The 15,559-nt window shown below is 43.4% G+C and overlaps 1 protein-coding gene across 2 annotated transcripts; it reads right to left on the reverse strand.

The window, feature by feature from the left end:
- Nucleotides 1-138: 138 nt before the first annotated feature.
- Nucleotides 139-12,327, reverse strand: MYOT (myotilin). Of its 2 annotated transcripts, XM_035338417.1 has the most exons (10): nucleotides 12,152-12,327; nucleotides 10,079-10,678; nucleotides 7,859-8,009; nucleotides 6,360-6,458; nucleotides 4,489-4,538; nucleotides 3,803-3,935; nucleotides 2,453-2,660; nucleotides 1,837-2,002; nucleotides 1,174-1,307; nucleotides 139-733 (listed from the first exon to the last, which is right to left on the reverse strand). In XM_035338417.1, exons 2-10 carry the CDS (start codon nucleotides 10,510-10,512, stop codon nucleotides 561-563), a joined length of 1,548 nt encoding a protein of 515 aa, XP_035194308.1. In that variant the 5' UTR covers nucleotides 10,513-10,678; nucleotides 12,152-12,327; the 3' UTR covers nucleotides 139-560. The 2 variants fall into 2 exon arrangements, with proteins under 2 accessions (XP_035194308.1, XP_035194309.1); XM_035338418.1 differs by lacking the exon at nucleotides 10,079-10,678 and having other exon boundaries at nucleotides 12,152-12,321.
- Between the last annotated feature and the right edge of the window lie 3,232 nt (nucleotides 12,328-15,559).

Below are 15,559 nucleotides of genomic sequence, written 5' to 3' on the forward strand. Positions count from 1 at the left end.
AGGCAGAAGACAAGGGGGAAGGAACAGGAGGAACCCCTACAGAGCCAGCAGGGTAAGAATTGGGCTTTGCTGGGCTGGATGTGGTGCCAGGCAGCTGTAGCTGTAGTGTAACAGATCAAGGGAGAGTCATAGCCTGTGGTGGATATTTAAAGTTTTATTTGCCTCTAAGTAGTCCTCATAAAAACACTCTAGTCTATCTGGTTTTAGTATTCAGACATTACAGAGTTCTGATATTATCAAGAGTGATATTAGAGAAGCAGTACAAACCAATCTACTTTAGCAAGTAACCACGCACAGGTGGAGCTAAAGCCACCTACACCTGTAAAATCTAATTGCCCTGCTTTCTTAGGCTGTATAGTTAAAATACAATACTCAGTAAATGGCTACATTCACCAACACATATAAATAAAATCTAACAGGTAAAAGAGGAACAACAGAATGTGCAAGAGTCAAAGTAGAAGTATGTAGATAGGTATTTTGCTAATCAGAGCAACCACTGGTTAACTACATCTATGTAGTAACTGTCTCTTATAGGTGTGAGTTTTCCTCTTCATTTCCAGTTAAAGTTCATCACTTTCATACAGTCCAGACTGCTCAGCCAAACGCTGAAACTCTCCTTCTGGTGAGAAAGCTTGTTTCACGTCCAGTCCTCTGCCATTAAGTGCCAAATACTTGCTAAAAGTTGGTCGAACCCGTAACTGCTTTGGGGCTGGAACTGGCTTGTTTGCGTGTGCTGGAAGAGAGAAAAAAGCCTCTTTCAGTGTCTTCCCAGACTGTGGAAAAACCCAGGGTATAGCAACCCAATTGATTTTTTTTTTTTTTTTTTTTTTTTTTTTTAAATCTGCAACATAGAACAGCCAACCCTTAGAAAGAACTTAACAGACAAGCTGGAAATTTATGGGAAGGACAACATTCACCCTCCTTGGTATCTGTCAAAATGTAGGCTTTAGCAGGACAGGCAGCAGAAGCAGACCATTTGCAAAAGACTCATCAGATCGTATTGCACAAACATGCAATTTTCTTGGGCTAGTTATTTTTGTGTAGTTCATTATCTTGGGAAAGAAGTCCTCCCAGCAGCCCAAGCTTTGGGAGATTAACCTGCAGGGTCCATTTGGAATACAGGTGCGAGTGGCTGTTCAAGTTGTGGTTACAGCACCACAAGGTGGTACTTACTTGCAACTTCCAGTCTGGCATGGCATGTGGCCACTCCTGCTCCATTGACAGCAGACACTGTGTACCAACCAGCATCTTTCTTGTTTGCGTTATGAATCAGGAGGCAAATCCTTCCAGTATTGTCATGTAATAAGCTGAAAAAAAAAGTGGGTATTTACATGTAAGTGCTTGCAGGGAGAAGGCGAGAAAACATTGAAATAATAATCTGTATACGTGTGAGGAGCTGAGAAAGCCCTCAACAATTCTTGAAGGGCACTGCTAACTTTTTAAAATGTAAACACTGCATTGTTATTACAAGCCGCCAATAATTCACATCTTGGTAGCATTCTGGCGGCACCACAACCCTTCTGCAGCTGCCACAGCCTCATAGCATGACGAACACTGCATTTCTTGGTGCCATAGCCATGCTTCTCACTGGGCTGTGTAACTGCTGTTGGAATCCAGTGGCATCTATCTGGTCACAGCATTTTCTCGCTGTGTCCTCAAAACAATGCTCTGAGCATCACGCCTGCCCAGCACATGGGCTGGTTCATCATGCCTCATAAACGAGGGGCATATCTAGCTCCCCAGCTACTGTTTCTAATAAGCAGCTAATTCAAATTTGACTTAAAAACTGGTTATTGTTTTCCTAACACACTAATAGCCAACTCATTGGTAGGATACCTTATTCGGTCTGTATTATATTGTACCATTTCATTGTTTCTTTTCCAGTAAATCCGAGGTGTTGGGATGGCAGAGATCTGGCATTCGAGTCTGGCTGTATCTCCTTCAAAAACCTTTTTGCTTTGTGGCTTGAAGATGAAAGTTGGAGGTGTGTGATGTTCTTTTGCTAAATTAAAGAGGAAAGATGAGGAGTTACTGTAAGTATTGAACATTATTATCAGGCTATTTTTTTTTTTTAAGATTTCAAAATGCTAAATTTAGGAGGGCACATTTCCTACAGCAACTTCTTAGCCTACAGGTAATTAACTCCCATGTGCATAGGGGTGTAGTAGACACAACCCACTTTAGGAGGAGAGTCACTGTCAGTTCTAGGAGATGAGCAACTCCCAAATTCTGGATATCACAGTTTAAATCCCCCACTACAAGAGCTTTGAAGAAATATTTCATCCCAAATGTATATATTGAAGTAGCCTTGGAAAAGGTAAAGTGTTTGTTATACTTTGAGTCTGGAGATCTGCCTCTACTTTGTAATTGCTTTAATATCCCAAACACACAGAGGAAGGCGTTAGGTGACTGAGGTTTTCAGTGTCTGATAGTCATCAGTTCTCTGTCTTACCAATTACTTCCACTTTCACTGCAAAGGATGCTTCTCCTGCACGGTTGACAGCCACACATTCATATGTCCCTGCATCAGATGATTTGACCGCTTCAAAAATAAATGAGTGGAATCCCTTTTCTGACACAATCATTTTATGAAACTGGTCTTGATGTACCATCCTTCCGTTCTGGTACCACATCACATCTGGGGTTGGCAGCCCACTAACCTGTGAAGGGGAGAAAAGCAGCAAAGAGTTAAAAAGCTTTAAGATAATACAAACTCTTCAATGCTGTATAGAGATTAATGTATATAGGTGATCAAATCATGGTCATACTACAAAAAATTAATTTTTGAATATTGATGTGGTGCTGCGCAGAGAGGAAGGCTCATGAAGTGCTGTGCAGAGATGAGCTCTAGCTACAGGACAGTGGATGCCATTCCTGCAAACCCCTGTTGTTCCCATCCCATAAAATAGGTTTGATTAAGTCAAAGATGTTCATAGTGGGTTCATGGAGGGAGGGAACTCACCCATGTAATCTCACAGCTAGCACTGTAGCAGTGCCAAAATTAGTACAATTTTGATAAAGTATGCAAATAAACTGTATTTGCAGACATGCTCTAGGTTGCCCATCACAGTCTGAAACATCCATGTCCATCACATTGCAGCAAAATGGCTAAAGGTCACGTTAAGGTATTGCCTGACTCTGTTTAAGGCAAGGGATTGGAAGTCCGTTTGGATGCAATTGGGAAAAAACAAGTCATGGCACAATCAGAAAACAATACTTGTAGTAAAGCTGCATATGTGCAAGTGCCAGGTTCTTTCTTACCCTAGGGTTGGCACAATTACTGTGCAGTCTGAGGCCATTCTGCTGTTCTATTTGTTTGTAATTAGTATATTTCCTTGCCAGATACCTGCTCCAGCCAGGGCACACTTACAGTCTTATAGAGGACTCATTAAAAGCAGGCAGTCCTCTCCTACATAGGCTGTGCTGGATGGGTTTCCATTCCACTGAAGCTAGTGGGTGTCCCAGTGGAGGGCACAAGGTCCCTTCTCTAAAAGATTTCTTGAAGCAAGGTCTTAATAGTCAGTCACTGAGCTCTAGTGAGTCTTCGGTGGTGGTCCATATTTACCACCATTTAGCTTTAGCCATACTCTTATGCAGCCAATCCCACTTACATTTTCCAAGGGAAAACGTTGACACATTTACCCATCTTCTGTTACCAGCTTTACTCTGCCTGGAGAGACCCTGTGCAACCTGCTGTTAGTGCTCTGGCTCATCAAGCCACAGAGGCGCTGCAGCTCAGAGATCTGTTCATGCCACACACACCACACAGCTAAGGGGACTGAAAGTGAAAGGCTGGCATTACTTTGAAGTCGAGCCTGCAGAATCGCCCCTCCTCAATAATGACATCTTCTGGCACTTGTGTAAAACGTGGTTGAAAAAACTTCTCCTGAATTGCGTCACGGCCACGCTCGTCTCCTCTTGAGGATGGTCTGCTCCTAAAACGAGGACAGTAACAGTTGTATAAAGGTTACCATAGCACAGATCTCACTGCAGTGCTGAGTCACTCAGGAGGTTTAGGAACCCAACACTACAGTTCTGGTTGTCTTTCAGCTGTAAGGCATGAGTATTGATGAACCACTTACCTTGCTGAAGTTATTCAGTTTAACACAGAAGCATAACATAGGAAAACTCGTCTTTGGCCTAATATCCAAAAGAATTTACAAGAACAATGTGGGCTGTGTTTCATCAGGCTGTGTTTCATCATTTACATTGTTGGGCCTTGCTTTGACTAGAAAAGTATTTTCTAGACTATGGCACATATTTGCCCTAGATCCAAGTCTTTCAAAATTGAGTGTTATGCTTAGAATTGACTGCTTTAACACCACAGGCTTCAGCAGCCATCCACAAGTAGCATTTTAGTTGAAAGGAAGTAAATGAGTTTAGTAATTACTACTTCAGGAAAAATGAAAAGCAAAGGAATGCTGGCATTGTCTAGAAATGTTTGAAATAAGATCTTGAAGAGCAGCACAGCACAGGTTTATGCATTACCTTACATGTGTTGTAGGAACCTGCAGCCTGATGTTCTCTGCGTTCTGGTGCTTGGAAAGAGGAAAACAAAAGGTGAATTAATTTACAGAGGGAGTTTAACCTACAAGCCAAATGAGAAGCCATTTTGAATTAGTATATTGCTCCTTAAAGCACACTGAATGCTTAGAAGTTGTTGGGTTAAGATGTAAAGAAACTTACATCATATGCACACGTGCTCTCTTTTCACCCTAGACTTTTTGCTGTGCTAGCAACAAGTACTATTAATAGGCCAGCTTCTTGTCACTCTGCACAGGTGATAGGTGCAGCAGCTTCGTTTGGCACACTGGGCCTTTGGCAAGCCAATAACCTTTGTTAGAGGGGAGTAGTGCTGCTGGCAGTATCTAAAATGAGAGCTCAGTACAGAATGTCCTTCCCAATAGCAGGAATAGAAGTGGAATCACTGGCAAGAACATAGTATTGTGCCCACTTAAATATGGTACCACTAGCACTGAACACATGCGGAGCTGGAAAATATTTTTCTTTCTACATCACAGCACCAAGTAAGCTTACTGACAGCTCCACAATCACATGAGTAAATCTGCTAAAGTACCTAGGACTGATTCCTGATAGGAGCTTGGATATTTGGAAAATATAAGCAGAGTTTATCTATCACTGGTGACTCGTTTTAGCAATGGAATCAGCCAGAGGAAATGCTACATGGACATTTCTGGGGTGTTTGCCATTATGGTGCTTGGTTCTGCACTCTGTAGCCCATTCCTGTGGAACACAAGCCTGGGTTTAAACTTCAAACATAGAATCAGCCTTCAGTTCAGGGCAAGCATCATGTAAGTAAAGGCTTAGCTTTAAATAAAGTTTTAGCTTCATTCCCTGAATGAATCAGTGAATACAATGATGAATTTTAAAAAATAAAAATCTAAACATAAGCCAATTTCTCCTTCCACTTTGTATGGAGCATTTTCATGTAAAATAAAATGAGGTCTCCCTCTCTGATATCCAGCATGTTCCTTTCTTGTCTGCTTTTGTCAGGTGATTGCTGGGGAGAAATAGCTCAAACTGTGTATTCCACCCTTGCTGTGATCTTAAGTGTCTCTTGCGTTGAAGAGTTTTGCTAACTGCATTTGGAAAGATGAATGCCTGCCTGCTAGCTCTCTGCATGCATGCAGCAGGAGGGATGTTTTCTTTGGCAGCACAGGTGTCCAGTGCCACATCACAGATATTTCCAGTAACTTTGATCACAGAAGTGCCAGAGAGAGCTTTTAACTGGCCTGTTCTGAATAACCCATGAATGATGCAAGTCCCAAACTAAAATGTTTTTGAACATGCTAGTAGTAATAGATTCTTGGCTATCAGCATGTGGGCTGCTAAAATAACTGCTTTGTCTTCTGTTAATCATTGCAAGCTTCTGGAAGGGATAAAACCCAACCAATCCCTCCCCACAGCCCTGACCTCCTGTAGTCAAAGTCACTGACTCCAAACAGCGACAGGTGTAAATCTTGCTGTCCTGGCCAAGGCAGAGCTCAGGCTGTTAGAGTGGGTACCTGGGTCCCTCACTGTGCTTCTGTGACAGGCAGGGTGCTGAGGCTGGGTAGCAGCTGTTGCAATTCCTCCCTAGAGAGGTCATTCCTACAGATCAGGCCCAGCAAGGGGATGGTGTAAGTACTGCCAGCACTCGGTGCTTAAACCGCAACCCCTCCACCATCACCTCCCCCAAACCCAAATCCCAACTGTGCTTTTGCTAGCAAAAGCTCTTCCCTTCCCTCTCCTGCACCGGTACCAAGAAAACACCATCTCTCCATCCATCCTCGTTAAGTATAAGCAGTTCACCTCACCACCACCAGGAAATTGCTGCTCTAGAGAGAGGCCCCATTTACCTGTGCGTTCTGCATATCTTCACTTTGTGCTTCAAACACAGATGCAGCGTTTTCTGGTCCTAGCAGCCTGCGAGCCATTCTTTCTTCATAAGTTAATCGCTAAAAGCAGAGCAGAGCGGAATTCTTGTCATAAGTCCATTTACTATTTCAGTTCATCTTGTAAGAGCGTATTAATATGCCACAAAGTCAGGGTGTTGTCAACGAAAGCAGTGGCTGAATAGAAACACTACTTGTGTTCCAGCAGGTTTGCAGTCTGTGATGCCTACTGAAGTCAGCCTCAATATATACAGCACTGAAATGCATAAAAGATTAAACTGCCTGTTCATCAAAGCCTCTCTAATGCCATCTGTGGCCTTCCACGCCTCTTTTTTTTCTGCACTGGGATTATTTATGGGTAACTGATGGCATTATCTCGGAAGCCAGAGTAAGTCCCAGGGTACCGTTCTGTTAGCACTGGGAAAACTTCCCAAGTCATTCAGCTGTGGATTTACTTCAGGAGCTAGAGGCTAGATCCTACTGCCCTCTACTCCCATGTGTTACTCCTACAAACACCAAAACACCTGAAACTTGGCTTCCCAAGAGTTTGTCTTGGGTTTGGATTTATGAGGTGAGGACAAACTGACTAAGTTTATCTCATGTACAGGATATATATGTGATTACTCCTGTATAGATAAGAATCTGAAAAGGCTTGGGGGACTTTTCATTAGAAGAGAGCAAGACAGACCTTTTGCAAAACCTGCGGGAGCATACTATCCCTGAGATCGCTGTTGCTGAGATTAAGTGTGGCTGAGAGCAGCCAGTTGGGTCAGACATTGTTGGAGGACAAGGGGAGGAGGACAGTGGTGATTGCATAAGCCTTATTTTTAGCCTGGCTTCCTATGGGAAGAAAGGCTGGCTTGCAATGGCAAACTTTCTTACAGCAGATAGAACATTCCTGTTAGGGACGCATTTGACCTGACGTTATTTTTCCTTCAATGTTTAAGACTATATATATGTCACAAGCCTTTTTAGACTGACAGTAATGGCAAAACCCATTTCTATTTCAGGAAAAAGAAGATAGGAACTATGAACACTGGGATTTTACTAGTCTGGCTCCAGCCAGCAGGAAGGTTGCATCTTGCAAGAGAGACCTCCTTACTCCAGTTTGTTGCAATGTGCTTCCCAACTGGTAAGCAATTTTTGTCACCAAGGTTTGGATTTCTTGACCTAGAGGATTATATTTTGTCCCTTCACAGAATGAATAGATAGGCACTGAGTCTAAGGCCCTCTTATAGCTCACAGACTTTGTGATAAAAGGTCACGTTTTCTTTGATTTGCTATTGTTTGTATAAAAAGTCAGAGGTTTACCACATGTGATGATACTCTCTAGAATAAGCTTTTAAGTATTGGTATTTCTCCAAGTTTCTAATGATTTGGATAGCTTATCAACTCGTGGATTGGTGCGCAGGGTGAACCCTGGGCAGAGCAAACCGGTTCTTTAATCAGCAGCTTTCCCTTACCTGGTTGCCATTCTGGAGAAGGTTGTCTTTGCATCGGAGTTTCTTTTCCAAGTCCTGGATGAGGGCCTCTTTTGTTCCTCGAATTTCTTGGTCAGATGTCTTCTGCATAGAGTTGATGCTAGCTTGTTTGTTATACATTGGTTTTGAGTAACTACTCATGCAGGAAAAGAAAACAGAGTTATTCCTGTAGGCTTGCTTGGCTGTTCGCTATAGACACAAATGTCAATCTGCTACCTAGAAACTGTGGTTCAAAGGAACCTATAAAGAGTTTGGGGGATAGATAGGCTAGGTGGCATGACTGAGGATGAAAAACTTAAGGGGAAGCATCATTGTCTAATTAAGTCGTTCAGTGTCATCCCACAGCACTGTCACAGTAGCTTTCTGTGGGTCACCATTCAGCATCCCTAAATCTTGCAGTGGCCTCTGTCCTGGTTTGAATGCACGCAGCCAGGCTAGCAGTGTTTTGAGAGCTCCACTGAGCTTGGAGAGTCTCTCTAGGAGAGAGTTCTCAGTTGGGAACTGCACTCCTATACAATTTCAATTGCTAAAAAGGCTCCTGGTGCTCCAAATCCAGGCAGGGTCACAAACTAGTTCATTATGTGTGAACAAATGATTTACTATCTTCTTCTTCAGATGTTCTATAACTAAGCTTATCCCACAGGAGTCTTTATGTGCTCATGCTACAATGCCTACATAGCCTGCTCCTGTAATCTGTAGTCAAGAGACGATGAAGTCTCGGCTCTGGCAGCAAGATATATAGTAGACTTGATTCTGAAAGGTGCTAGGAAAAGAGGAGCATCCCTCACCAGCTTATGAAGGTCTGCAACAGGTCACAGCACTCTGTGCTGACAGGATCTAACCCCGTTCCTTAAACACAGCAGGGCCTCATAGTTATTTGCATCTAATTCCTCTTGCCTTGGTTGCTTAGGATTTTGGTCCCCTGATTACAATATGGCAGAAGAGTTATAATTCTCATGTGTGTTCCAGAACTAGTCAGACTTAATAGCTTGCCCAAGTTATAACTTAATAAGTTGCCCAACAGATTAATTAAGTCTCATGCCCCATTTACCCATCTGTATAATAATTAGGAAAATAATTTCTCAACTCACAGGATGCTGCATTTAGTTCTTTGGAGCAGCTTATATGAAAGGCATAGTGAGGTACCAAAGCCCTTGGCTATTAAAACAGCCAGCCTCCCCCACATACACAAATCCCAGCAGTTACTCCTGATGCATACCTAACCCACAAGGACTCCTGCAGGACTTTTAAAAAGCTCTTCTCACTGTCCCAGCTAGCCCACTTGGTCTCACCTTCCCAGAGTGCTGTGCTCCAAAAAACACCCCCCAAAAAAGAAGAACAAAAAAACCCAACCTAGAAACGTTTAGATTTCCTGAATACAAACTGACACTTAAACCTGTATTTATACCCAGGTCAGCATGAGCCCCCTGCCCCTAGCACCTTTCTAATACCCTCTGCTGGATATTCTGCACTGACTTACCTGGGACCTCCAGCTAATATTGGCAGGAGTACAAGTTGGTAAGAAGGCAAGACCTAGCTCCCTTTGAGATTTCACTGACCTTGGGAGGTATTTGGATTGCAGCCCAAAGGCAAAATGATATAATACTTATTCAGGAAAGAATTTGGTCTTTGGTCTTGAGGGGTAAAATTTTGAAGTGGCTGCCCTTCTGCTAGTACGTATGATTAATGAAAACTGTATCGTAGGGAAGCGTAGAGTCCCATCATGATGTAGAGCCTGAAAATTCTGCCGAAACTTACTAGGAATCTTAACGTTGTTTGTATGTGAAACATACTGCTGCCTTCCTTGCTGTTCACTGGGCATGTTTGTTAAGAGAAGTTCGAGATGGTCGCCCATCTTCTGTTCTGGATACCGTTAAACAAGTGACTTCCACCAAATCACACTAAACCATTCAAATTGAGCCCAACAAACATGTGCAACAGCCGGTGGTGTGACTGCCGGGCAGTTTAATTCCTCATTTATCCCCGTCTTTCCCACAGAGACACCAAGGGCAAGCACTCAGCCTCCTAACCCGCCTCACTTCACGCATGCAAAGCCCTGCCTCGCTCATCAGAAGTCAATGGGAGCCGGACCATTGGCTTCGGCCAAGCTGGCCGGGTTGGGGTCAGGTTGGGCAGTGCACAGGAGAGGCCAGGCCAGGCCAGATGAAAGCGAGGGGAAGTTAGCAGCCTGTGTATACTTACTGAGGTTCCCCGGGAGGAGTTTGGCTGTTATAATCAGGCTGCGAGGGTAGCACTGAGCACAGGAATGCTGCGGGGGGTTGGTTAGGCATGGATATAAGCCGTTGCCCGGATGATGAGCTAGCAGGAGACTGCGCAGATGCAGGCGTGATGGGATATGTGGATTCCTTAGGGGCACTACAGGAAGGTGAGGAGAGCGTGATTGAAGAGCTCAGCGATGACGAGGAGGAGAATTTCTGCCCGCTAGGGTTACGAGGCTGTATTAGAATGGAGGACTGTTTGATTTGTCTGCTCGGCTCTGTAGAGGTTGCAGGTCCCGGAGGCTGCTGTTGCCCTTGACACACATTCTTAGACTGGATAAAGTGTTTTGGACGTTCGTAGTTAAACATGGTTGGTTGGCACATAGAGGAAACGGATGGGAAATTATGGACACTCATAGGAGAAGTTTCACGACTGTCCTGGGTTTTTGTTGGTGATAACTGGCTTTGGATAGGTGACGGGTAAAAACTAGCTGGTAGGCCACGAAAGCTTTCTTGGCTGGGCTCCTGGATAGAATGGAACCCTGGCCTTGCAGAATAGAGGCTGTCTTGGTGTGGATTTTCCCTTAAGGAAGACAATACAGATAAAGTAAATTGTACATCACAATTTAACTTGCAAAAATACCGTGTTGTGAGCAGTCATTAGCAGTCCAAAGAATACTATGCTCAGGCAGTTGACAGTTAAGGCTTAAGCTTAAAATAAGACGATTTAGGATTGATTAGAGCTATTTTAAAACGATACAAACATTTCAGGTTAAAATAATAAGTCACGCACTCCATCAGACCCAGCTGCAGTGCTCACCATGGCTATCCTATCTGCAAGAGCCCAGTAATTTCTGAAAGAAATAGCAATTGGCTTATTGCAACAACCCATCACCAAATTTTTGAACTCAGAGCTTTTTATATCAGATTGAGATTTCGGATTGCCAAGGACCGTGTTTTTCTGTTCAGAGAGATTTCCTGAGACTTGCTGTTGTGGCTAATAATTGCCAGAATGACAGAGCCACAGGATAAAGCAGGGCACGCGAAGCAGCTTAGAGGTCCTCCATTTATTTTGGAAGTCATTGATATCTAAACCTGGTATCCCATCAATTTACAGAAGAGGAATGTTTCATTTAAGCAAACTTACTAAGTTTGTTAAGACTGACAACTAACTTCAGCTCCAGGATAAATAAATATCAGCCCCCCCTCCTCCCCAAATAAATGAAAAGCTACTAATAAAAAATGAGAATGTAAATCCACACAGTTACATGTGCTGGAAAAAATTGTAATCTTGCCCCACTGAGATCAGCTGTTTTGCTGCTATATATACACAGTATATTGTATTCCTCCCATTGGAGAGCCCAAAGAAGGGATCCACGGGGTCAGAAATTCCTTGGAGGGAGATCAGCTGAAGACATTGCTTTTGTTTTATGAAGATTTAAAGATTTCATTTCCTAAAAATTGTTACCAATGTTAGTTGTAAATTAACAGTAAGTTAACAGGTTTTGTAGTAAAAATTCTCAGGTTTTCCCCTTGTCGTGTTCTTGGAATTTGAAGCCAGCTCAAATTTTTGGAGCATATCCAAACTACGTTCTCATTCACTAGCGCAAAAAACTTGTTGAATCTTGTTTTTGTACCACTTTGATATCACTGCCTGTGTACAGGTTCATTCATTTCATCTACAGGCTATGTACAGAAAGTGACCTTTACTTTCTTTTCTAGAATACCGCAGTAAAATAAGATCCTAAATGTACACTGCCCCATGATGCACAGATCCACCCATCGCAGCAAGGGCTAAGTTACGTTTCCCTCAAATCATTCCACCTTGATTTGGAAAACAAACAGTAGACTTTTGACTTTACCAGATGAAAACAAAGAGCAGTAAGAAACACTTTGCTTTCTTTCAAAAAACAACATATTTTTCCCTTCTCTGCACCCACAGTACCTTAAGGGTACGTTTTTATCATAGCATTACCCATCGCACTGCAATTTCTCATGCCAGCTCAGTAGCAGATTTGAAATAAAAAATGATGGAAAAAAAAAAACACAACCTTACCTACAGCCTAGAAGTTGTCACCTGGGCTTTAACCAGTATTTTGGGAAGGGGCCGTCATTCACTGACACAGACTGTCATAGTAGCCCTCTGCGTAGCATTATAAGACCAGAGACTTTAATGTGCTGCCAACAAATGACACTGCTGGACCTGCCTGTCCTCCAGCTACACCAGTGTCAGAATAAGAGTCTCTACCAGCCCAGCTCTCTCGGGGGCACTTCATTTAAGGGCCAGAGCCTCATTTTTTGGCAGGTGCCTGTGGTCAGCAAATCACGTAGTGTGGGCAGCGGTAAAACCTGCCCTCATGGCAGCACCGTGCCCTTGCGTCACCGTGTCCTGTGCCCGTGCCATATGCCCTTGCATCTCCCTACCCTGTGTCCTAGCATCCCCAACTCCTTGTGTCCATGCCCCACGGCCAGGCTGGGCCTCCAAGGCTCACGGAGGAGCTGAGCCCCTCCAGGAGTGAGGCCCAGACCCCGCTCACTTGGGGAGCTGAGACAAGGCCCTCCTAAAGGGCCGGTGCTGGGATGGTTCCCTGGGGCTCAGCCCTGCATGCCTGCAGTGGGATGAGTGGCTTCGCTGTCAGGGCCATGACTTTGAGCAGCCGTGGGTGTTCCCAGAGCCCAGGTATTTGATCCCACTCCATGCAGTCGGCAGCTGAGGCTTTGTTTGTGAAGTCTGTGGTTTTCCAGGGTCGCCCAAGCTGGCGGTGGCAGTGGGCATGGAGCTCCCGGCTCTCCCCACCGATCAAACTGCTGAGGGTCAGCCTTGCTCCCTGCGACATCCTGGGACTAAGCAGGAGAAAGAACTGAAGAAGTCTGCAGGTGCTGATCAGAAGAGCAGCTTTTGCCTGTAGCAGGCAGCAGCAGAGGGCTGCTGCAATGTGCTGAGACACCCCCAAATCCTGCTTTGTTAAGCATCTCAGTGAAACTCCTCCTTTCTCCAGGTACCGTAACTGTTAGCTACAGCAGCTAATTGCCCCTGTAGTGATAAAACTTGGCACTGCTTTTAAGGCTTAAAAACAGCAGATATCAGAAGCTCGACATAAATGCAGGTGAAGTAACCCCGCAGCAGCACCCACTGGCCATAGTGTGCAGCGGTACCCGGGGCTCCTTGCACAATCGAAAGCTGTGGCATCACTCGTGGGGGTGAAATTATCAGACGTGTGCCTGAAGCATCAGTCCTTCACTGAATAACACAAGTTAAGTATACTTGATGGCAAAATGTTATTTGATGGTATATTGTTAGTTGTGGGTATTATTATGGGTGTTAACTCGGAATTAAAGATCCAGCTCGGCTGTTTTCACCAGAACAGCAACAGATCCTGCTGGTAGATTAGGTGATTTGTATCCCTTTGATCAAAGGCTTTATTGCTTAATTACACCTTAAATTATCATTATAGTTTTTAAGTGTCTTAATTATACTTTAGCAACTGTTGCCTAACACGCACGCTATTGTTTAAAAAACCTCCAGCCCTGTAAGCACAGCAGCTCAGGCTGTGTGTGGGCTTTAACTTTCCTCTTCTCTCCCTTCAGTGTACGGGTGAGCCTTTCAGCACAGCCGTCTTCAAGAGTTAATCCACATTTAGGGTTTGTATTTAAACATCAACTCAGTATTTGCGAACTAAATCTACACAGCAGGTGTTAATTGAGTGCTAATTTATTTAAATTCCTCCTGATGAAAGTGATTAAGGGAGGAAGTGTGTCCCTGGCTGTTGGAGAGGTTATTTTGTTTGTTGTTGCTTTTTAATGTGCAAAAAAAAATGTGTCGTTTGTCCAGAAGGAGTTGAGTACTTTAAAAAGTAAATAAAAGACAGTAAGTGTAGCATGATCGCTTGTGGTGTAGGAAGCTGTGAGCATGCTAAAGGTCAGGCTCTGTGCTCAGACAGGCTCTCTGGCTTCCCGGGGACTTCAATGACGGTGCAGTACACTCGTTTCAGAAGTGAAGTTGGCTGCAAGGCATCAATTTGAGGACAGCTTTGTACACTCAAGAGGCTGAACGCGACCGGGAGACTTGTATGAATGAGGAGGAACAGAAAAAAGTGACATCTAGACGGTAGGAAAAACAAACAAACAAAAAACTTGACAGAACTAGAAGCTCAAGTGTTAAAAAAGGCAGAGGACTGAATCTAGTAGCTTATGTTGGAGTAACTTAATAGTACCCTGAGCAGCACTGTTAGGGGGTAGCTTTGCTGTACTGCTTCGGTTTCCTTTCTATGAACGGTGACGCACTGCATCTGATCAGGTTCTCGTAGTTTCTTGAGTGATATAGCAACAAAGGTTTAGAAAAAGCTACGAATCAGTTGTAAAAACTACCTAAAACGCTTGGCTGTATACTTAGTGCATGAAGCCTCTTCTTTGTTTGGGTTAATTGGCTTTAATAAACATAATAATCTGTACAGAGTCTAGCAGGGGCTGGTTTTACTCTGCTTTTTTAAGCTGCTGAGAAGGATGCTGTAACCTGTAGCTACAAAAGTTTTGAAAGAAGTAGCTGGTAGCTGCGGTCTTCTCCAACTGCATTTCTTAGCTTTTGTAGAGCGACCGTTGCTAAGCAATAGTTTGGAGAAATATGAATACAAGGACTGCATTCATTCATGGTGGTATTTGTCAGTATTTCTTTTTGTCCTCAGTAACAGTTTCAGCCAAGTACCTGATAGAGTTATATGGCTGAATCTTTCTACCAAGGCAGTTAAAAATAACAGCTAATCATTAGAGATGATTGCTTAATTTAACAGCATCAATGCTGAGTGCCATTCACAATACTTCAAAGCACGTGACAATAAGGCTGCATGTTTCAAAAATATTTAAGTGCTCAGAGCTGGATACTTCTAGAAAGTCTAATAGTTTTTTCTCTCTACCTTGAGGCATGTAAATGCCTTCCAAAATGTGGTTCAGTATCACTGCCAACTGGAAGCACTCTGCAGCTCTGTACGTGAGTTAACATTTTTAGTTAACGCTAGTCAACGTTTTGTATAAACCACATTTTTCAAAGCTATTACATAGCTGATTTTGGTGATAACGTTATATCTCTTCATGCAGGACATCAGATATCGCATTAAAAACCGACCAGAACTTTAAAAATAAAAACCCAAGCACAGCTCACTGGCATTGCTGCAAGCCATAACCTTTGTATTGAAGTGTCATCTAAAAGAGCCTCCTGCCAAAGTACAGGCTACCTGCTGCCTTTGAGCAATGTGAAGAGAGGATGGAAAAATTAGTCCTGTTGTAAAAGGAGAGCCAGCAAATGTCTGCAACTGCCCCATTCCTTCCCAGAGGTAATTATGCCAGAGATTTTATAAAAAAGCTTTCATTTTTGCCTGGCAGACAATTAACAATCTGGTCTTCTTTAAAATAATCAGGTAAATATTACAAGCAGTGGGATGCAAGTCTGCAGTAGGTACCCAAGAAAATT

The sequence above is a fragment of the Oxyura jamaicensis genome, chromosome 13, assembly GCF_011077185.1.
Source record: "Oxyura jamaicensis isolate SHBP4307 breed ruddy duck chromosome 13, BPBGC_Ojam_1.0, whole genome shotgun sequence".
Taxonomy (NCBI): Eukaryota; Metazoa; Chordata; class Aves; order Anseriformes; family Anatidae; genus Oxyura; species Oxyura jamaicensis.